Raw genomic sequence first — 23,792 nt, 5'->3', positions numbered from 1 at the left:
CGGACACGACTGAGTGACTTCCCTTTCACTTTTCACTTTCATGCATTGGAGAAGGAAATGGCAACCCACTCCAGTGTTCTTGCCTGGAGAATCCCAGGGACGGTGGAGCCTGGTGGGCTGCTGTCTATGGAGTCGCACAGAGTCAGACACGACTGAAGCGACTTAGCAGCAGCAGCAGCAGGATCAATATTGACCCTCTAGATTTTCTAGCAATAAATATTTTGTCAGGCAGTTTTTAGGTATCATGCAACTCAAAGAAGGAAATCATACTTGCGATTAAAAAAAAAATCAAAAGAGAATCCATACTTATTAGAAAATATTGATCCAAGAAGTTGTGAGCCAGAGCATTTGGGAAAGCCATTTTGAAGGAAGCAGGCAAGTAGTTTAACGATATTGGATATGTTATCACTAAAAACTTTTAAAATAGCAACCAAAAATCAATCTCATAATGCAAGATACTTAACCATTAGTTTTGTGAATAATTGCATGTGGTATATTGTTACCATGCTTAGAGTATTCAGTTATATGAAAAAGGAAAAAAAAATTTGCCGTTAGTTTAGTCCCTTAACGACTCTAAGCTAACTAACATAGCTCCGTTTATTTCCCTGGATAGAATATTTGCAAAGTGCTTGGGGAATTTGGATTAAAATGTGTGATCATGTTCAGTTTCCCAAGTCACTCCCAATGGTGGTTTTAAGTTTTTGAAGACATGCTCTAGTATTCAGTTTTTTCATACTGTTGCTCTGAAAAATACAGATGGCTCATGTCATAATTTTTACACATTTGTTTTTAACGTGTGCTTAATTATTTTCAACACTTTTTTTTTAAGGCAAATAAAAAATTGAAATTGGAAAATGGTGGCCTGGTGAGGGAGAATTTGCGACTGAAAGCTGAAGTTGATAACAGATCACCTCAGAAGTATGTATTTTGCTCATAGAGCAATATTTCAGGTTATGTCAATGTTTTAGAATAAGCTGCTGTTACATTATATTTTTCATTGGATTCTTTGTTGAAACATGTGAGTTTAAGTAGAATGTCTTACCTGTAAATGTCAAGTGTATACTTAGGTTATTGGTAAAATCTTAGTCTCAGTTAATGCTAATGTCGGAAGAAAGGATTTCCTTCTTATCCTTTTTCCTTACCTAATTATCAAGAGGTTTGTTTTACGTGACCTAAGACTGGTGAGCCTCCACTTGGTTTTACATATAACTGTTTAATGATCCTAACAAAGAATAGGGAGACTAAATATGATGCCTTTTGGACATTTTTTGAAATAATCTTAATGATAGTTAAAATTCATCCATTGCTTTGTCTTTACCATGTACAACAACCTGTGACATAGAACTACTATTATTCTCCATTTACAGATGATAAAATGGAGGTATAGAGATCAAATTAAGTTTTCTAAATCTTCACAGCTAGTAAGTGGTGGAAATAGGATTCAAACCCAGGTAGTCCAGCCCCAGAGCTGTGCTCTGTCACATCACACTGAAAGCTGTTACACTCCCCATTACCCTAAAAAGCCTGTCCGAAATAGAATTTAAGGCTTCATTTGTTGAATTTTGTACTGATTTGAACTGTGCAATTAAATGAATTCTTTGATGATGGGGATATTTTCACTCCTTTCCAAAAGGTACAAGATTGCAAAATTTTGAACAGTTAAAAATGCTAAGAAACAGTTGAGAATTAAGACTTGAAGATTAAGAGAAGATGAGAGAGAGCACTTGAGGTTGTTACTGTTCTAGGGGAAAAAAAAATTACAAGTGAAAAGAAAATGTGACCCCCCCATCCCTCTGAGGAGTGGCATATCAGAACTCCACACTTTCTTCCTGTCCAGCCATTTTCTCCTAATGGAAAAAGACAAGAAAGGCATAAACAAACATTGGAAATTTATCCTACCAGAAGTAGTTCTCTACTTGTCATTTGAAAAGGAGAAAATATTGCCTTCAGTAAAACCAACTGTGGTATCAGGAAATGGTAGAAGTAAACCATAATTACTCAAAGCAGAGATAACTAACCAATAGAGAAAGAAGCATAGCTTTTACTTTTAAATAGTTCCTTCCCCTGTGCTCTCCAAGCTCATTTTTCTTTTCACTTCAGATAATGTCCTACTTTGATGAATTAGTGAAATAAGCTTAGGAAGTGTTACCGTTAATATATGGTGGTTTGAATCTCTGCTCTTCTTATTTATTGGCAGCTCGCCTTGCCAGTCATAATAATGTTTATCCATTAGCCATTTCCCACAGCAGGCTGAATGGAACTAAAGCCATTTTGTTCGTAGCTTTTATTTCTTGAAAAGTTGCCCACCAGATTTCAGATTTAGCACTAGCTACCAGGATGTGTGTTTTTAAATATCCTTGATTCCTACCTGATAAGCAACTGAAGAATCTCACCTAAAGAAACCTCACCTCTGTCTGTTTTCACAAGCAGTCACACTTCTGAATCTCATATAACTTTGTGATTTGCTGTCTTTAGCTTCCATTGCTTCCCTTCAGGGCAAGGGAACAGGTTCACTTAAAAAACGATTTGAACTGACCCCTGTTCCAGATCAATGTGCAGTGTGTTGAGGTATTAAAAGTATGGCATTTGATTTATAGCCCTGTTTACCTCTGCATCACCAAGCCCTAGTGGGAGGCAGAGAGAAGCTGACCACAGCTGAAAATACCCAAATCTGGTTCACTTGAGGAGCGCTCCTGTTTTTATTGAAAACAGTATGAAATTTCGAGAGTTCCGAAGTAAATGCAAGCAAACAGAAGCCATCCGTTCCACTTCATTTCCTTGATTAGGAAGTGTCTTGACAAATTACTTTTCTCCTCTACTCGGTTAGTTGTCAAGGTGTACTTTTTATATACGTGGCCTGAGTGTCTAATGTATCTTTAAGGTTGTTCAGACATACTCTATGAATCAGGCAGAAGAGAGAGCTTTAAAAGTTAGATACTAGAACGGGAAAAAAATTAGGAAGGTATATTTGTTAGCTTTGGCTGCCATAACAAATATATAGACAGGGTGGCTTAAGCATTGGAAATTTATTTGCTTATAGTTCTGGAATCTAGAAATCCCAGGCCAAGGTTCAGCAGTTTAGGTTTCTGGCAAGGGCTCTCTTTTTGACTTGCAGACAGCCGCCTTCTCACTGTGTCTTTGCATGTCAGAGAGAGAGTGTGTACTCTGGTCTCTCTCCTTATGGGGCACCAGTCCTGTTAGATTAAGGCCTCCTCTTTATGGTCTCATTTAACTTTAATTACCTCCTAAAGACCCTGTCTCTAAATATAGTCATGCTGAGGGTTAGGGCTTCAACAAATGAATTTGGTGGGGGGGTGGGGGAGAATGGGAATACAATTCAGTCCATGGCAGAAGGTATTTCTTTTAAGGACTTGTGGGGGTGCTCTGTTGCTTAGTTGTGTCCAACTCTCTCTGACCCCATGAACTGTAGCCCACCAGGCTCCTCTGTCTATGGAGATTCTCAGGCAAGAATACTGGAGCAGGTTGCCATTTCCTCCTATAGGGGATCTTCCTGACCCAGGGATTGAACCCACATCTCCATGTCTCCTGCATTGGCAGGCGGGTTCTTTATCACTACGCCACCTGAGAAGCCCCCCTTTTAGGACACTCAAGCAAATAGCATGCTGTTGCCCCAAAACTAGACTATAGTCCAGTGTGAACAAAGGGGACTTAGACATTTACATTGATTTCAAGTAAATAGTATTGTATAAAAACAGTGGTATAATCTTTAAAATGAAATCTGGATTATCGTTTATCTCCTCTGCTATTGTTTTTCTAGTCTTTTACCCTCCATTATATTTAATCTCAATGTGTACCTGGATATTTTTCCTTTTTCAACTTTAGCTTGGAAACCCTTTTGTGCAGTGTGGCAGCTATCCCACTAAGCATACTCTTCTGGATTTCAATAATATCCATTCTGTTCTTTGTCAAAACTTCATTATCCTGATAGCTAAACTGGTGGTCCAGAAAAATGCAACTTTTTCTTTGACTTGATGTAGCCACTTCCTGAATTAGTCTCTCTCTTCTAATTTGTTTTACCTGAAGAAAACCATCTGCCTGCCCTTTCAGTTTTCTCTAACATGGACTTCTAAGAGAATCAGATTTGATATTCGGAACTCAAGAGGGGGTGATAATGTCTTTTAGTTTGCAAGACTGGTATGTGAAGAAAAGCCATTCTCCCAGCCAGCCCAGAAATACTGAAAGTTTATTTTCTTGACAGTATCCTAGATGCTTTGAACCATGCAAATTCTATTTCTGACCCTTAAAGTTAGGTTCCCCTTACTATCTTGTACTTTCCCTTTTTAGCACATAATCACAATTACTAATAATTAGTGTTTTGTGTAATTATTTCGATGAATATTAAAGGTTTGTGTAACTATTCCAGTGAATTAAACCCTGAATATTCATTTGAGGGACTGAAGCTGAAGCTCCAATACTTTGGCCATCTGATGTGAAGAGCTGACTCGTTAGAAAAGACCCTGATGCTGGGAAAGATTTGAGGGCAGGAGGAGAAGCGGGTGACAGAGAATGAGATGGTTAGATAGCATCACCAACTTAATAGACATGAATCTGAGCAAACTCAAGGAGATAGTAAAGGACGGGGAAACTTGGAGTGCTACAGTCCATGAGGTTGCAAAGAGTCAGACATGATTTAGTGACTGAACAACAACTATTACTTATTTCATATTTTTCTGAGTGAGGGCTATAGTTTTATTCACTATTATAGCCATGCATTTTATAGAGTTCTGCTCCTAGTATATATCTGTTGAGTAAATGAATAAAAATGTAGCTCCTGAGAGAATTCCCCTTCCATTTTGCCAAAGATTTAATGAAGAAATTTAGTCATTTTTCCTCTTCCTCTTCTCCATCTCCCATTTAATGGGGGATCCCAAGAGTGTCACACCTCCACATAGTAAGAAACAAAAACAAGAAGCTGAAGGAAGGTAGAACTGCATTTCTCATATTCCTAAACTGTGCCTAGAAGTTTGGATATATTTGTCCTTGATAGAGTTAGGAGTTCCTCTTGATTTTTTAGCTTCAAATATTATGAAGCTTATTAATGACTTGTAAAGCATTTGAAAGTATTATGCCCTCTCTCTGAGGTTGCTCTGTTCAGTTGTGCCATTCTTTTTGCTCTAGTCTCACTGGGCAAAGTTTGTGTCATGTTGCCACCTATTTTGAGGCTTAAACAGAGCAGCTGGCCCATGCCCTTAGCTTCTAACTTATGTTAATAGTGTAGGGTATGAAATATATATGTACATATACAAAATTTTGTATACATAGAATTGCATAGGTCATTTAAATCAAACTTGGTTATAATTGGATTAATAATGGCTTTCCATTCTATAATTATGTATTCGGTAATGTTATTGTATCTTTAGTGAGACCTGTGGGTTTGATAGTGTTTCTCTGCAAGCATCATTTTTACTGCCCAGCAACCCTAAGACTTATCATTATGGACCAGTTTTTACCCATGCCTCAGCAACTTCCCTTTCACGCATTGGAGAAGGAAATGGCAACCCACTCCAGTATTCTTGCCTGGAGAATCCCAGGGACAGAGGAGCCTGGTGGGCTGCTGTCTATGGGGTCGCACAGAGTCGGACACAACTGAAGCCACTTAGCAGGTAGCAGGTAGCAGCAACTTCTGGAGGAAGATGAATGCTCCAGATACTCCTGGGTGGTGATCAGTATTCTATTAGGACACGAAAAGAAGTGTTCTGAGGAGGACAGAATAGACTTCATAAATCATAAGCTGTTCGTTCTTCCCCTCTTGCTGTGTTTGTGCGTTCCTTGAGCCGTCTCATCAGCTCCCATGGCTTTAATAATCATTTTCTTAATATGTCAACGATTACAAAATAAAATCTAAATCATTGGCCTTGCCTTTTCTCTGAAACTGTAGATTCATGTTTCCATCTGTCTATTTTATACTTTCACTCAAGATCCTGTACCTTAAATTCACTGCAAAGCACAAGAGTTAAATAAATGCCTAATTCTGGAGACAGACTACCTGGATTCAAGTTTCCCTTCTTCTACTCTCTCCTTCCCCTGCCCAATTCAATTTTTGCTATACTCAAAATGGTTTTTTATGAAGTGTAAATCACTCTATTAAATCTCTTATCTGAAACTGTCCAGTGTTTTCCTAAAATACAATCTGGACACTTTGCCAGCTAGTCACGATGCTTGCCTATTCCATCTCATCCCCATAGCTTATCCTGCTCTAGCCATACTGGCTGCCTTCTGTTTCTAAAACATGCTAGAATTTTTTCCCTCTCTTAGAATGTCCACATCTTTATATGGCTCTCGCCCATTATCAGATTCAGAGAGGCTTTTCCTGATCATTCCATCTAAAGCAGTCCTCTGAAGTTGTCCCCATGACCTTTCTCTTGTGGAGTTTAGAATGGAGAAGACAGAACAAGAGGTCAAGCAACTAAACAAACAAGTAATTTCAGACAGTAATAAGGGCTAAGAAGACAGGTAATACTGTAACATTGGTTGTGCATTAACTATGGGCTCTATTATATCTCAAGCTTTAACTCATTTAACCTCGCCCACCTACTAGATAGGTACTACTACTAGCTCCATTTCACAAGATAAACACTGAAGTACAGAAAGTTTAAATATCTTCCCCCAAATCACAATGCTAGAAGGTACACAAAGCCAGAGTTCAGTTCTGGAGAGTCTGGCTCCAGAGTCTGCTAATAATCTTATGCTGTATTGCTTCACCATGCCATGATTTTATCACTGCAGTTAAGACTGAGTCAGGAAGTAGAAGGTGCAGAAGCAGAGGGCCACTTCTTCCTAGCTTCCCCTCCCTCCTTCCCTCCCTTCGTCCCTTCCCTTTCTTTAACATTTAACCGTGGCTTTATGAGGTGAATGCTTGAAAATATTCAACAGGAAATTTAATTTACTCCGCACTAATGTTTGCAAATACATTGTTGCTGCTAAGTCGTTTCAGTCATGTCCGACTCTGTACGACCCCATAGACGGCAGCCCACCAGGCTTCCCCGTCCCTGGGATTCTCCAGGCAAGAATACTGGAGTGGGTTGCCATTTCCTTCTCCAATGCATGAAAGTGAAAGTGAAGTCACTCAGTTGTGTCCGACTCTTAGTGACCCCATGGACTGCAGCCTACCAGGCTCCCCCATCCATGGGATTTTCCAGGCAAGAGTACTGGAGTGGGGTGCCATTGCCTTCTCCGAAATACATTGTTAGCAATTCTTAAATATTTCAAATCAACTAACTTGAAGTACAGAAGGCTTGTTCTCTAATAACTCTTCTAATAACTCTTCAGGTGACATGAAATCTGAATGAAGCCTATATGACTTGATTCTAGCCTTGCTGCCCATCTCCTTCACTTGCAAAACCCCAGCACCTGAAAGGCCCCTGATACATACTTGTTGAGTAATTAAATAAACAGATAAATAACATTTGATAAATTACTTGACCTGTTGGAGCCATTAATTTTTAATGTAAAATGTGCATAATGTACCACTTTGAAGATGAAATAATTGTATGTCCTTGGCACACCACGTAGCACAGAGAACTGGTGGAGGTTTGTGTCTAAATAACTGGATCCATTATCCATCCCACGCTAGAGACTGTTTATCCTCTCGCTTTGTTTCTGTCCTCGTTAATGGCTTTACTACTTATCTGGTTGCCCGAGATAAAAACCTCAGTCTTCCTTTCCTGCGTTTTCCACCGCTTCTTCTCATCCCATTCCTTATTGTCCAGTATATTCTATCCTATCTATTAAATTCCTGTGTAATGCCTCTTCTTCTTGTTCCCACTAGTTTCGATCCACGTGATTTCATGCTTAGCCAATTTTAATAGCCCTCTGCCTCATTGCTCTTGTCCTGTCACAGCTCTGGAGCATTTGCTGTATGTTGCCTGAATTCTAGAATATAAATTTGATCATCTCACTCTTGTTAATAACCTTGGGGGATTTTCCATTTTTCGCAAATTGAAGGCCGGATTTCTTAGTATAGTACATGAGCCTCTTTACTGATAGGACTTTAGCGTGGCCTTCTTAGCTCCTCTCCAACCTTCCTCTTCATGTATGCTGCTGTGGCCCTGATGAATTTCTCACTGGGCCTGGATTTGCATGTGGTGACATGTACCTTTGCTCATGTCTTTTCCTTTGCCCCTGGTCCTCTCCATTAGCCTTTCATTTTTTATTCAGCTTGATGAATCCCTACCCATCCTTTGAGACTGAGCCCAGTTGTCATTTTGTCTATGAGACTCTCTTAAGATTTCCTGTTGTTCTTTTATTGTATTGTTTTAAGGATTATCAGTTCCATGACTGTCATGCTCAGTTAATCTTCCATCTCCTTGGAATTAAGACTTTTTTTTTGACCATGTCACATGGCTTGCAGGATGTTAATTCCCTGGCCAGGGATGGAACCCATGCCCCTGCAATGGAAGTACAGAGTTCTAACCACTGGACTGCCAGGGAATTCCCAAGACTCTTTTTGTGTGTGTGATGAACTCAGTGTGTATCTATATAAAGTGTGTGTGTGTGTGTGTGTTTTCCCTCTGGGACATAGCAAAAGGACATAGCATTCTCACACTCTAATGCTTTACACTGCTGTTTGGAGGGAACTGACCGGGAATTAAGACTTGAGCTTTCTTGAAGCTTAAGGTATATAGGGTTTAAGAAGGCAGAGAGAGTTTCCTGGCATTCTCCAAATAAGGAGAGCAGAGGGATTCCCTGAAGTCTTCCAAAATCATCCTAGAGATTGAGAGTTTGAAAGAGGAAAAGAGGAGACAGTGTCAGGGCTTATATTTTGAGTCTGAGCCTCCTCAGTTGAACAGGTTTTCCTGCCCTTACCCGTCTCCATGCTGACTGTGAGCTGCGCCCCTTCCTAGTTCACAGTTCTAAACTCCTCCTCAACTGTGTCTCAAGACATGCCACCAGTACCACGCCTGGCTTTCAGCTTCCTCAGCAACACCTCTGCTCTTGCAGGCCTTGGCTGTTCTCTCTTACCTGACCTTTTCTGGCCTTTTTTGTTTCTCATGATTCTGCTCTGACAAACACAATGATTCCTGGTATTTGACCCCAGCCTGATCCGCTGACTGATTCTGCTATGCCCTTTGGTTTTCCCGGAAGGGGAACTTGTAGACTGTCAGGGGAGCCTGATGATACCCTGGGGCCAGACTGTGACAGCTGGGTGTGCTCAGGCCCCTCAGCCGCCTGAGGGGCCCTTCTCTGGATATTCAGCTAATTGGGGGTGGACAGTTACTGCAGTTTTCTGTCACCTTGTCTTTATTGTATTGATAAGATATTTTAGGAGCCTGCAGTGCATGCTAATGACTAAGCGGTAAGGTTGTCAGAAAGATTACGAACTGCTTGAGAACAAGGATAATGTCCTTTTGTTTTCTTCCTCATCACCCCTCAGCATATATTAGTCTTCAGTAACTGTCATCTGAGTAATAATTACAGTGGCTGGATCGCAGTTTTTTGTTTTATTTTGTTTCATATTATTTCTCATGCTGAGAGAGAGAGATTGATTTAACTGTAGTGACAAATGTATAGATCGTATCAGTCCAGAGATTTTTAAGTATGCTTTTTTCCCCCAACCACAGTTGTATTCTTTTATACTATTGAGATTTTATTGTTGTTAAGGTTAGTATACTTTGGGGATAGGTATGAAATCCTTTATTCCTCTGAGGACTGTAAAAAGATATGAAATAGCATGTCTCAAGATTCTCTCCTTCCATGAAAGATTAGGATCGCCATTTATGTCATGTCAACTTCAAGGCTGCTCTTAGAGGATAGAAAATTAGGGCATTCCTGTATGGAACTGAAATACATTTATCAAATAGAACGTAATTTATTTCACAGTAAAAAGAGTAGTCCATCTTCACAGGCAGCAAATACAGATGTGGGATGGCCCTTTTTAGAGACTTACCACAAAAGGAACTTATTCCTTTTCAATTTGCATATACTGTCCAACACTTGAGTGTTCTCTATTAAGAATTTCTAGATAGAATTGAAGTGGCAGATGCATGATTAGTTTAATAAAATAAACATACACAAAAAAGCTTTCTTTAAAGTCGTGTTAGTAATATGAGCTATTATTTTAAATTTGGTTCTGTGTTTGAAAACTTGCAAATCCAGACACTGCCTTTATTTTTTGAGAGGTGGAAGAAAAAGGAATGGCTGCAAGGGCTGACCTCTGTCTTTAGGGAGGAACTGTGGCTTTTTTTTTTTTTAATTCTTGCAAATATTGGAGCACATTCTGTTTGGGGATAAAACTAAGATGCAGTATAGCATAGCTTATGTTTTTTATTCCTATTATACCCCTGTGTAAGTAAGTACTATGTGATGTTTAGGTCCTAAAATTTTTGCATTTAAAATTTTGCTCATTTCATCAGTAGCTTTGTTTCTTTGTAGTTGAAAATGCCTGCTGATTGTGCATGAGGTAGACAAGAAGATCATGTATGTTTTTTATACATAGAACAATTAAAGATGGAGCTTCCAGTTTATGATTCTAGTTCAAATTTAGTTTATATATCTCTGGTTAAAATAGTCACCCTTTTTGGGTTGGCATTTGCCAGGTTGATCTGTGCTACAGTTTCCTGGAAGGCCATTTTAATAAATGATCTTTGGCAGCTTGAAAATTCTCTTGAACTTAATGTCTAGAACATGATAGATGTTTGATAAATGTTTATTGGCTTTGTGCATTCAGATCTGAATGTCTTCCTACATCTTGTTATTTCCTCTCCATATTTCTATTAGCAAATGTATGTATTAATAAATATTACAACAGTGCTAGACTTGGCACTCAGTAGACATGCTAGCATTTTTACTACATCATAGTATAAAGAGGTGCCGATAATACTTAAGCAGGGGTCTCACGTTCAGGCATCTCGTGGTTTCATACATGCTATTTGGACTTAGACAGACTTAGCTTCCTGCTGCTTCCTTTCTATATTACCTGGGACAAGAGACGAGTGCTTTAAGTATCTCGTTTTTTCATCCTTAAAATAAGAAACATAGATCTTGCTTCATAAAGGTGACATGACAGTATATGTCAAGTATATAGCAATGTGCTTGACACAGGTAAACTTCAGTAAATGTGGCTGCTGCTGTTACTGTCACCGTCATTGGTTAATCGTCACTTACACTGCTGTAGATTTACCTGTTACACTTTTGGTAATGTCCATCCCCAGAGTTCACTTTTATTTATTTATTTGGATGTTGGGCCAGGGAATAGAAACATTGTTTGGAGTCCTCAGGAGGGAAGGTTTTTTCCCAGTTCTCTCTCAGTACGCTTCATGTGGCTTAATAAATTTTTGTGGACTCAACTATTGTGACAGGATTGGCCATAGATAGTAACTTTTATGATTACCAAAGTCTCAAGGAATGTAGCATTTTCATAACTGAGTCTTTCATTTTAAACAGAGAAAACTCTCTTGAAGAAACCCTGGCAAGTCATTGGGTTCAGCAGTGGCTGAAAATGTCTAGGGCACTTCCCAAAGCTTCTCTTGTAGTTTAAAGACAGAACGCTCTCCCCAGTCCTGCCGTTACACCCAGAAGGATGAGAATAGATGTGGGTCACACACAGACAGGTCTTTGGGAGCGGGTGAGAGAAAGGCCCCCACCAGCAGATACAGTCTGGAGCTGCCTCAGTGCTGGCCCTCCCTGTGCGCCTTCCCTGGAATACGCCCCTCCCCATCCTCTCCACACATGCGCATGGCAAAGCACATGCTGGGACCTCTCCTTTCCTTCCTGCTTCTAGCCCAACTCAGGTCCCAAGGAGCTCCTATTACACACTACTCACTTAAGTTACATCCAATCAAAGAAAAACTCCAATATTTTGGCCACCTGATGTGAAGAACTGTCTCATTGTAAAACACCCCGATGCTGGGAAAGATTGAAGGCAGGAGGAGAAGGGGACGACAGAGGATGAGATAGTTGGATGCCGTTACCAACTCTATGGACGGACATGAGTTTGAGTAAGCTCCAGGAGTTGGTGATGGAAAGGGAAGCCTGGTATGCTGCAGTCCTTGGGGTCACAAAGAGTCACACGATTGAGCGACTGAACTGAACTGAATCAAAGAGAGGCATTTTCAGACTTCAGGAATCTCCAGCTCACACATCATGCTTTATGATAAAATACTGAGGGAAGGGAACAATAGGAAGTTTTGTTCTCCTGAAGCTCTACCTTTCCTCCATGTTTAAAGTGAAGAAGATACTTGCCTGGTATCTCTGCAAGTCAGGGGATGAGAAGGTATGCAACTGCAGCTATGTAGCCAGGCAGCGCTACAATAAAATTTGCTCTATGACTGGGTCATTTTTTCTTAGGTATGTGTAATAGTTCTTTAAAAAACAATTGTTGAGACTCACTTAAGTTTACTTGGTTTTCCCACATACCAAGCATTACTTTAGTACAGGTAATCCTCACTTTCCATGTTGTATAGAACCATAACAATGACCACTGAACCTCAAACCATGCAAAGCAATCTTAATAATCAGTGAGAAAAATCACATTGTTCTATAAACTTTAATAATTTTATCAAAACATTGAATCTCTATAAATGTATATAAAGATGAAAAAATAGTAAAATTGATATCTATTTAGTACTTAATATTTATATAGAACAATGAATTATATATAGAAGCATTGAGAATTGGAATGTCATTTCTTTATTGAAAACTTATGGACAATAATTTGAATTGTGCTTGCCTTCTTATCATATAGCTTATGATAATAAAGGCAGTAATTTTTCTAACACTTCAACAAATTGTCATATTCCTAAGTTTGCGTCCGTAAGTTCGCCTTTCCCAGTTCCTCTGGCTTACCTAGGTTTTCTTCAATAGCAACAGTTTGAGCATTCCTACGGTCAGCTATTCTTCTCTATATTTCCGTTTGATTCTAACTTTACTACTAGCATCACCAACTCAATGGACATGAGTTTGAGCAAGTTCCAGGAGTTGGGGATGGACAGGGAAGCCTGGTGTGCTGCAGTCCGTGGGGTCGCAAAGAGTCAGACACAGCTGAGCAGCTCAACTGACTGACTGACTACTAGCATTAATCACTTTACGATTTGTTTGCTACATCTCATCTTTGTTGGCCAGTTTTGTGTTTTGAGTTTCCATTTCTGTAAAAATGTCATGTCACAGCACAGCTCTATGTTTTATTGTCTGTGTGTGAAGTGGGTAACACGTGCACAGTCACTTTCAAACTTGGAGAGAAATGACCCGATTGGTCACAGATTGGCTGGATCACAAACGCTGGCCCAGATCCAAAGATTGCTTTTACTTTGTTTCACTCTTAGCTCAGGTGCCAAGTTAGGAAAAGATATAAAATCAAAGCTACATGAGGCAGAGGGGCTCACTTCCCCAGAGCCCCTCTTGTTCCTCAAGAAGATGTTTCTGAAATTTGGTGGTCTTGGCAACCTACTGGGCTTGCTGCATTAATCCGTTTTGTTTGGGCTACCATTGAGAACTAGAGAGGCAAAGTCACTCACTCAAGTTTCACAGCTCGTTAATGGCCGCAGAGCTCTAGAGGTTCATTCATTTCACACCTGGTTCTGGCATTTATTCTTTTACCATATTTACTTCTCACCCCTTCAAACACATTCTTTTCCTCCTGTGTGATGAGCTATGAGAAAATTTGGTTTTGGGACTTTTTCATTATTAGAGATGCCCTTATTCTAGTTATAATACCGCAGAGGTCAAACCAGTAGGACTTTCGTTTCTCTTACTTCTAGTAGGGACAGGAACACTCTTGTACCTATGTTGTTTTTTGGAGAGGAGAGCCCTTAGCCAGAACGTGTACATCAGTTAACGCTGCACGAGGGAAAATCCCTTAAACTTCTTAGATTCTAGCAAAACATACTTCTGATATCAGATGCGGCTCCCAAACTGCTTTCTGTTTTCTCTGACGTAATGAAGCCTTTGGAAATCACTGCTGCTTTGAAAATCAAAGCCTTTGGTCTCTAATGGAATGTTTATAAAAATACTCTATTTTGAAATTTGCTCAGGAAAAGGAAGTATGGTAAATGATTTTAGAAATCCCTCTAGCTTGCCTTGGCATTGATTCATTTAATGTTATGTACTCTGGAAATATCTGGAATTAGAGAATAAGGAAGTATTAAAACCCAAGTTAAATAAGCTCTTATCCTCATTGTTTTCTTCCATGGAAGTATATCATCAGTTATGCATCTCGAATTGTTATTCTATATGAGCAAGTAAACTGTCTTTTGCCAAATTTAATATCAGTATCTAGGGTAAGCTAAGGAGAAGGTGATGGCACCCCACTCCAGTGTTCTTGCCTGGAGAATCCCAGGGACAGGGGAGCCTGGTGGGCTGCCATCTGTGGGGTCGCACAGAGTCGGACACGACTGAAGCAACTTAGCAGCAGCAGCAGCAGGGTAAGCTAAAAATATGTCAGAAGTCTCATGTGTTTTCATTCTCTTCCTAAGGTGAAAGTGGAAAGTTATTTTAAATGGAGTATAGAACAGCAAGCCTGTATAATAAGAACTCTACTGTGTATTTCATTCTCTTGCTTTCCTTGGTGTCAGTAGAAAAAAAAGGAAATAAACAGTCAGATATATGGAACATTTAGTTTACTAATACAGTAACTCACAATACATGTAAAAGAGGCCCAGGGACCTATGGTGTTGGCTCTGTCTTGATGTAAAGCATTGATGTATCTTAAAGTAAGAAAATAACATTTATTCAAGAAATATTTAATGAGAAACTACTGTGACCAAGGATTGTTCTAGGGAGCTAACCATGATTCCTGCTTTCCTGGAGCTTATATTCTAACGAGAAAGAGAGACAGAAAACAGATAAACTACATGGATCAATTAATTTAGTTGATCAGTTCATTGACTTTCACTATATATATCTTTTGGTTTCCCCACCAGCCCAGGGTCTTTATTAGCATGGAAAAAAGGTCTGACAATTCAAAGTATTATGAAGTATTGAAGTAGAACTTTGGAGAATTGAGGGCAGTGACCTTTTAGAAAACAGCAGCTCCATCAGTGACTCCTCGTTGCTTGTCCCTCTCAGATGTGCTTTGTTGCTGGCCTCTGTTGTTAGTTCTCATGCACTTTGGCTTTCTCTCCAAAGTAATACAAAAAATACACTTAGGCTATCATTTTGACTTCAACTCAGAACATTTGTTAACTAACTTTTTAAAAAAACATAATAATAAAAAATGAGGGGCATCATCAAATATAGCATCATAAAATGACATTATATCTGAATTTCAGGCTAAAACCTAGAATAAGAAGCTGCTAATATTTTGGGAAACATTCCTTATTTGTCACTACTGAGTCCCCAAGGACATCCTATGGGAATAGCTGACTTACTATCTAGTAAAATTATTTGATTTTAAATCAAATAATGATTTAAAATCAAATAATTTTGATTTGATTTTTTTCCTTATCTGAGGATCAGTTCAGTTCAGTTGCTCAGTTGTGTCCAATGCGACCCCATGGACTGCAGCACATCAGGCTTCCCTGTCCATCACCAACTCTCGGAGCTTACTCAAACTCATGTCCATTGAACCAGTGATGCCATCCAACCATCTCATTCTCTGTTGTCCCCTTCTCCTCCCACCTTCAATCTTTCCCAGCATCAAGGTCTTTTCAAATGACTCAGTTCTTTGCATCAGGTGGCCAAAGTATTGGAGTTTCAGCTTCAGTCCTTCCACTGAATATTTGGGACTAATTTCCTTTAGGATAGACTGGTTGGATCTCCTTGTTGTCCAAGGGACTTTCAAGAGTCTTCTCCAACACCATGGTTCAAAAGCATCAATTCTCCAGCACTCAGCTTTCTTTATAGTCCAACTCTCAGATCCATACATGACTGTTGGAAAAACCATACCTTTGACTACATGGACCTTTGTCGGCAAAGTTATGTCTCTGCTTCTTAATATGCTTTCTAGGTTGGGCGTAACTTTCCTTTCAAGGAGCAAGCGTCTTTTAATTTCATGGCTGCAGTGATTTTGGAGCCCCCAAAAATAAAGTCTGTCACTGTTTCCATTGTTTCCCTGTCTATTTGCCATGAAGTGATGGGACTGGATGCCATGATCCTAGCTTTCTGAATGTTGAGTTTTAAGCCAACTTTTTTACTCTCCTGTTTCACTTTCATCAAGAGGCTCTTTAGTTCTTTGCTTTCTGCTGTAAGTGTGGTGTCATCTGCATGTCTGAGGTTATTGATATTTCATCTGAGGATAGTTTTATTATTAAAGTTGCATAAGAAAAAAGAAGTTTTATCTTGGTAAGCAAATTTAAGAATGTCACTTTTGCTGTTTGCATTAACTAAACATGCTGCACAGTTTTTCCGTTAAAAATTATGTGGGTTTGATTATGCCAGAGTAGTTACAGTCAGGAACTCACAGTTTTGTTTTGTTTTCTTAGCACTTTGACTAAGCTGTGCAGGGTCTTTGGACCCTGACCAGGGATTGAACCCATACCTCCTGCATTGAAAGTACAGTCTTAATTAACCACTAGACAACTAGGCAAGTCTCCAAACCCCACATATATTTTTGCTGAATGAACTTAAAGATCTTTATCCACCTTTTAAAATTCTCTTGCAGAAACTGCCGCTCTGTCAAATACCACCTTTACAAACCAAAATTATTTTTCTTTGGCTAAGAAGGAAAACCACCCATCATTGATTTAACCAAATACTTGTAATTGTAAACTTTGTCTTTAAAACAAGGAGGCTACTTATTGTAGTTGCTTTAATTTTTGTTATGGTGCCTGCTTGATTTTTAGAAGTTGAAGGGAGTGTGCTCTTTTTTAGGAGTTCAGTTAATTGCAGGGAATAGATGAATATTCAGCAACCTGTCTTTTAAGGCCCTTTCTAATCCTAAGATTTTATGAGTCTGTATTTACCTTTGCCCTTATTCTTATCCCTTAGTATAAGAGCAGGAATCATGTTAGGGGAGAGTTGGGGAATGAATTGGGCTTTAGTTTAGGAGGAGGTGATGGGTGCTGAGTGGGAGTCATAGAACATACAGTGGTTGACTCAAAGAGGTACTGCTGCTACTGTTGCTAAGTCGCTTCAATCGTGTCCAACTCTGTGTGACCCCATAGACAGCAGCCCACCAGGCTTCCCCATCCCTGGGATTCTCCAGGCAAGAAAACTGGAGTGGGTTGCCATTTCCTTCTCCAATGCATGAAAGAAGTGAAAGTGAAGTCGCTCAGTTACTGTTGACTCCCTCTCCTTTTTTTTTTAATTTTTTAATACTTAGTACATTGTATTAATTTTAATTATTTTTGTAATTAGGGGAAAAAAGAAAGAAAAATACAAACCCATAGATTAAAACAAGTTTTAAAAATCACCTTCTTAAGTACCTTGCTCCAAACAGACAATCCCTGAATTCTTTAAGATGTATCTCTATTTAAGTCATTGAAAAAAATGATTAATAAAAAGCCTTTTAAAATGCTTTTGTGGAGAGAAGTTATTTTTCATGGGATTAGAATATAAAACCTATGTTTATTGACTCCTATGAAGCAGTTTCCTGAAAGATGGACTTTTCCTTGGTGGCCAGATCATGTAGAATTTATTGTAGATATTTTATGTCCCTTGGAGCTGGACAGTCCTACCAATGATTTTATCATCAGCTCCAAATATACCACCAGCCATACATTTGGTACTCAAAAACTGCTTTCTGAGTCAAACCCAGTACTCATTCTTAAGGGAATAGTGAACACAAGATAATCCCAAGTGAGAGGAGTGAATTATTGTTGTGTTCTTTTTCTTATACTTTTCAGAAAATCTGAAAATGTTTACTGTGTATTACATTGGAACCTCAAGCACTGACTTTGTATCTCAAAGTTAGAAGAAATGAGATTGATGTCCCACACGGTTGTAAAATGCCAAAAAATAAGTAGAGCTGAAATGAGTTAAAGCCCAGTATTCAGAAAGGCCAAGTGAAAACTTCAGATCAAGGGTAGATGTAATTGAAAGGGTCCAAATAAGTATTTAAAACCACTCCCTGCTGGAACTGCTAAGATTTCTGAATTTCAAATCGGCATTTTATGTTTGACAAGGTGACATTGTATAAGAAATGTATTGTAAAACACTGCTGTACGATAGGAAAATGATTGAATGTAAATATTTCAAGATGTGGACCACTGTTCAAATGTTATCATAAATCTTTGCCATTGTTTTAGGGTATAACTCTTCATGCATATGAGCTGAATTGATAGCGCCAGCACTTGGGGAGGGAAATCATCAGCAAGTTTCTGCCTCGCTGTCAGCACTAGCATGATTTGACCACAGAAGTGTCCTATTAGGTCTTTCCTGTTATTATCATATGCTTGTAATTACATAAATGGGGAAACCCTCTTTTGAAGATACTGTATCTGTCCTTGCTCTTATCCTCTTCATTGAGCAGTCTGAAATGTCACTGTTCCATGAAATTAGGATGGGTGGAGACAGTTTGCATTCTTAAACTTTAGAAAGAAGAAAGCTTAAACTGTAAGGTTAACTATCCTTCCATTTCTTGCAGGTTTGGAAGGTTTACAGTAGCTGCTCTGCAGTCCAAAGTAGAGCAGTATGAACGTGAAACCAATCGTCTCAAGAAAGCGCTGGAACGAAGCGATAAATATATAGAGGAACTGGAGTCTCAAATTACACAGCTGAAGAATTCAAGTGCCGAGAAGGAAGTGATAAATGCCGTTTGTCAGAGAGCACTTTCTACAGACGGCAAGGGGAGCAAAGGCACCGAGGAGGATATGGCATCCAAGAACCAAGGTGATGGTGCCAGAAAGCAGCTTGGCTCAGCCACCTCGAGTTCTCACCTGGCAAAACCTTCTAGCAGTTCTGTCAGGCAGGAAGGCACCAGCAAAACAGAACTAAATTGTTCTAAGAACCAAGACCTGTATCAGAAGCGAGTGGAAACAATGCTCACTGTGACAGATACAAGTATGGATACCTATCTGGAAAGAGAATGGGGAAATAAGCCAAGTGACTGCATGCCCTACAAAGATGAAGAACTCTACGATCTTCCAGCTTCCTGTGCTCCTTTGTCCCTTAGCTGTCTGCAGCTCAATACGCCAGATAATAGAGAGAGCTCTGTAGTCAAAGCAGGAGGTTCTAAAAAGCAGTCAAACCATCTCAGAAAATTGATGTTTGATGATTTCTGTGATTCTCCAAATGTGTGTAATAAAGATTCTTCAGAAGATGATAGAAGTGAGAGTGAAAAGAAATCAGAGTGTTTTACTTCCCCGAAGACAGGGTTTTGGGATTGTTGTTCCACAAGCTATGCCCCCAGCTTGGACTTTGAAAGCTCAGAGGAGAACACAATAGCAAATTGTGTTGGAGTAATTTCTTCAAAATTGAGTGAGAAACCAGGTTCATGTTTATCCAAGAGGTTGAATTCTCTCCGCTCTTTTGAAATGAATCGGACAAGAACATCCAGTGAAGCATCAATGGATGCAGCTTACCTTGACAAAATCTCGGAGCTGGATTCGATGATGTCAGAGTCAGACAACAGCAAGAGCCCCTGTAATAACGGTTTTAAGTCGCTGGACTTGGATGGGTTATCAAAGTCATCTCAGTGCAGTGAATTCCTTGAGGAAACAGATAAGTTGGAAGAAAGAACTAAACCAAACCTTTCTAAAGGTTCTCTAACTACTGATCAGTTGGAAAATGGAAATGAATGGAAACCCAATTCTTTTTTTCTCCTCTCTCCATCTGACCAAGAAATGAATGAAGATTTTTCACTCCATTCCAGTTCGAACCCAGGAACCAATGAAATCAAACCACCAAGTTGTTTGTTTCAGACTGAGTTTTCCCAGGGTGTTTTGTTAAGCAGTACGAACCGGCTATTTGAAGATCAAAGGTTTGGGTCATCTTTGTTTAAGATGTCCTCAGAGATGCCTGGCCTTCATAACCACCTTCAGTCTCCTTGGTCTACTTCTTTTGTGCCTGAAAAAAGGAATAAAAATGTGAATCAATCAGCAAAAAGAAAAATCCAGAGCAGCCTTTCTAATGCCAGCCCATCAAAAGCAACTAAAAGTTGACAAATTAGAAAGATGTCATTTATGTTTTTGTCCTGAGAGGAATATGAGGTTTTAAAGTTACTTTTCTTCCCCCTCATAAAAGCTCTGTACAATTTTGAATTGATAATCTTTAGTCAGGTGTCAAGTCAGAATGGTGGATTAGCCTGTACCCTGGATACTTTTGTTCATTTTGAGGAGTTTAGTCTTTCATTTTCATTTAGGGATTTTTTTGACCAGAGAAGTTAGGGAGAGGGTTCCTTTTGTGTCTGGTTTGGGTATATTTTGTTTTCTTGAATCTTGATTCATCTATTCGGATACAATGACCTATTAGTAAGCCTCAGTTGTCTTCAGAATTTGGATTTCTTAAATAAAAGCTTTGGTGCAGTCTAAATACTGTTCATAAGACACTTTTCTTTAAAGCTTCCTAGGGTGGAAATTATTTTTCCTGCCCCTTTTTATTTATGTTTAGTGATAGTCTAACTTTTATTCACTGAGAAGGCGATGGCACCCCTGTTCAAGGCCACGATGGAGAAACAGCACTCAAACCTTAGTCCAGTACTCACTGATTTTTTTTTTAGGTTTTACATAAATGTTTGCATTGTTAACAATATGTTTTGTCCAGTTTTTGTGAAAATGTGTTGCTAGTAAGAGAGAATGCATTTTCTGTATGAAAATATTTGTTTTATGTCTGGTAGCTTTCATTCTTTTATCTTTTTGTGTGTGTTGAAAGTCAGAAATTTGCCTACTTTAGCAAGAAGTTAGGGAACAGTTGGGTTTGGAGAAGATTAAACATGGTAGCTTTTCATTATTTCAGATACACAGGTGCAAAAGCACTCATTGCCAAGTTCTTGATCCGCTTATGTCCCAGGGGAGCTTTCTTTGGCGTGGTAAAGTTCTTGTTTGCATGTTACTGTTCTTTATGGAAACTCTGTATGCATGGTAGCAGTCTTGCTTGCACTGTTTTACTTACTTAAGAAAAAGAAGTTTCAGTTGGCTAAAAGATTATCTTTTATGTAGGACAGAAAAAAGATGGTTTTTCATGAAGAGTGTTGAGAGGAGGGTGAGAATAGGTGAGCTAAGCACAATTTTTAATTTAGGTTCTTAAAAGGTATATTCTAAACATGTTTGGTATGCCCGGATAGGCCTTTAAAAATGGTTTATATGTTAATGACTTGTTTATCTAATGTGCACTGAACATTTTACATTAATACTGTACTGTTTTACATTAATACTGCATGCTTTTCTATGTGAACTGAATAAAGGATGTCATAAACACTGTAATCCTTGATGTTGTCCCATGTTGAATTAGCCTACAAAGACCAGTACAACTTAGCATTTTTTATTGTATTGCTCTTATTATACAGGGGTTGGCAAACTGTGGCCAGTGGTCCCAGTTCTGGCCTTTGCCTGTTTTTGTGAAAGGCCTGTGAACCAAAAATGCTTTATACATTTTTAATTTTTTTTTTTTAATAAAAGAACTTTGGAAATAAAAAAAAAAATCCAAAGAATATTTCATAACACAGGAAAATGATATGAGGTTTAAATCTCAGTATTTCTAGACAAAGTCTTGTTAGAACACAGCTACACGTTTTACATTTTATCTGATAGGACTGCTTTAGCACTGGTAGAGCAGAGCTGAATAGTTGCAGCAGAGACCTTATGGCCCACAAAGCCTAAAATATTTACTATTTGGCCTTTTACAGAGAAATTTGCTGACCTTTGTTATAATTGACTCAGGATTCAATGAAACCATAGAAGTATAAAAAAATCATTTTTATGAGTTGGAAAATCATGACCTCTGCTTTTAGAAGTAATAAGAACCCCCCCCCACACACACACACACAAAAGGCTTAATGTAAAGTGTAATTTTTGTTCTATCATATTTTTTCCAATAAGTATTTTTGCATGACTTTGTCTTTCTGATAATCTTTAAGTTAATGGATAAACTTTCATAGATACTGACATTTAAATATCTTTGACAATGTGGATATGCATTTGAAATTCTATTAAATGTAGAAATCTAAAATCTTTCTGAATAGAGTAAACTTGGGGGTAAACCTCACTCTGTCTGTATTTTTTTTATTTTTCACCAAGAGTGTGTTAGTTTTTAATACAAACTGACACTGTGTCATGGAAATGCAGAGTGTGTAGCCTAACTGACTAATGCCTAATGGGGGTGAGGGTGTCTCTCTTGGGCTGGAGTATTTCCCAGCTGCTTCAGAAACACTGCTTCATCCTCTCCAAAACACTATCTCATGTATCATATTAAAATAACCTGACATTACTCAATTAAAGGAAATAATCTGCAGGATTTGACTTTAATGACACTTTTGTACTCCTAACCTCTTTACCATAATTTCAAATGTCATGACAGATATGGTAGTCTCATTTTGTTGTTTAGTCACTCAGTCACGTCCAACTCTTTTACGACCCCATGGACTATAGCCCACCAGGCTCCTCTGTCCATGGGATTTTTCAGGCAAGAATACGGGAGTGGGTTGCCATTTCTTCTCCAAGGGAACTTCCTGACCCACAGATTGAACCCGAGCCTCCTGCATTGACAGGCGGATTCTGTACCACTGAGCCACCAGGGAGGCCCAGTCCCATTTTAAAATATATCTATTGTATATACACACTCAAAACAAACAAAAACTACCTTTTATTGATACCAAGTACTCTGCTAGCCTCTGTCTTCTGTAATCTTTTCAAACTCTGTGAGCCAAGAATTTTCTCCAGTTTACTAATAAGTGAATTGAGAATTAGTGATCACACAGCTAGAATGGGCTCAGAACCCTGTCCTGGAGCTGGGCCTCAGACTCCAGAGCTTATAGTCTTCATCCCTCAAGCATCAGATGCATGGGAGCTCACATTTGCAGGCCAAAGGATGATTGGATTTGAAATTTCCAAGGATTCTTTTTAAAGTAGTATTTTGGAAGTATTAGCATGTTTCTTTTCAAGTAGCATTTAACTCCTGCCTGTGCCCTGGATCTAAGGCTGCTCCTAAATGGAAGCTCAGTGATGGGGATTGTGTGTGTGCCACTTTTAAGTTTATAAAGATTCACATTAACTCTGACATTTAGATGAATTTCAAAATAGCACTAAGGCTATGTTTGAAAAAGATGTGCAAGTGGTAAAGGGAAAAGACACATCACTTCATGTCCTTATAAAAACAGTACCTTTTGACTGCTCATCTCTTTAAAATGCTATGGCTAAGCAAATGTGGCAAGATGCTAGGTATTTTTTTGACATGACCTTTAGTGTTTATCTTTTAATTTTTAAAATCTCTATCCCATCCAAAATTACATGTCTTTTTCCTGTTTTAATGGATCAACTGAGACCTAAAATGGCAGACATTAAGATATATAGCCTCTTAATATCAAATCTGCTGTGTGTTCTTATAAACTCATATTTACACTGGTTTGAAACCTCTAATGGTACCGCTGAACAAGGGAAGAAATTTGGTCTTGATTCTTAAGCTGTTTCAGGAACTTGTTTCTATATACTTGAATGGTATTCAATTATTCAAAGTGTAATTCATGCACTAGAATTTACCCCCCTCATTTTTGTACCTGTGAATGACGTAAGTAGAGAACAGTTTCATTTCATGGAGTTTGGCCTTTTATAGCAGGGTTTCCTGAGGCCTCATAAGAAGGTCTCTGTTCCTATTCTAGGGAGTCCTACCACAGTCTTTGCCTATCATGATGTAACCCGATCCTTTTAATAATACTTGGCAGAGAGAAAACCTTTTAAGCAATGATCTCAGAGTGCATAGTGAACATTTATTGCCTAATTCTCGGAACCCCACTCAGAGAGGAAGCA

The 23,792-nt window shown here is 38.8% G+C and overlaps 1 protein-coding gene across 1 annotated transcript in view; it reads left to right on the top strand.

Annotated features, from left to right (window-relative positions):
• Window positions 1-21,254, top strand: part of OBI1 (ORC ubiquitin ligase 1) — a 44,799-nt gene extending 23,545 nt beyond the window's left edge. The window contains exons 5-6 of the mRNA XM_055542732.1: window positions 830-918; window positions 18,479-21,254. Of these exons, the coding sequence (XP_055398707.1) occupies window positions 830-918; window positions 18,479-19,994 (1,605 nt within the window). The 3' untranslated portion in view covers window positions 19,995-21,254. The remainder of the gene's footprint in view (window positions 1-829; window positions 919-18,478) is intronic.
• The last annotated feature ends 2,538 nt before the right edge of the window (window positions 21,255-23,792 follow it).

The sequence above is a fragment of the Bubalus kerabau genome, chromosome 12, assembly GCF_029407905.1.
Source record: "Bubalus kerabau isolate K-KA32 ecotype Philippines breed swamp buffalo chromosome 12, PCC_UOA_SB_1v2, whole genome shotgun sequence".
Classification (NCBI taxonomy): Eukaryota; Metazoa; Chordata; class Mammalia; order Artiodactyla; family Bovidae; genus Bubalus; species Bubalus kerabau.
Note: the sequence above shows the minus strand (reverse complement) of the source record. Positions and strands in the feature narration are given on the sequence as shown.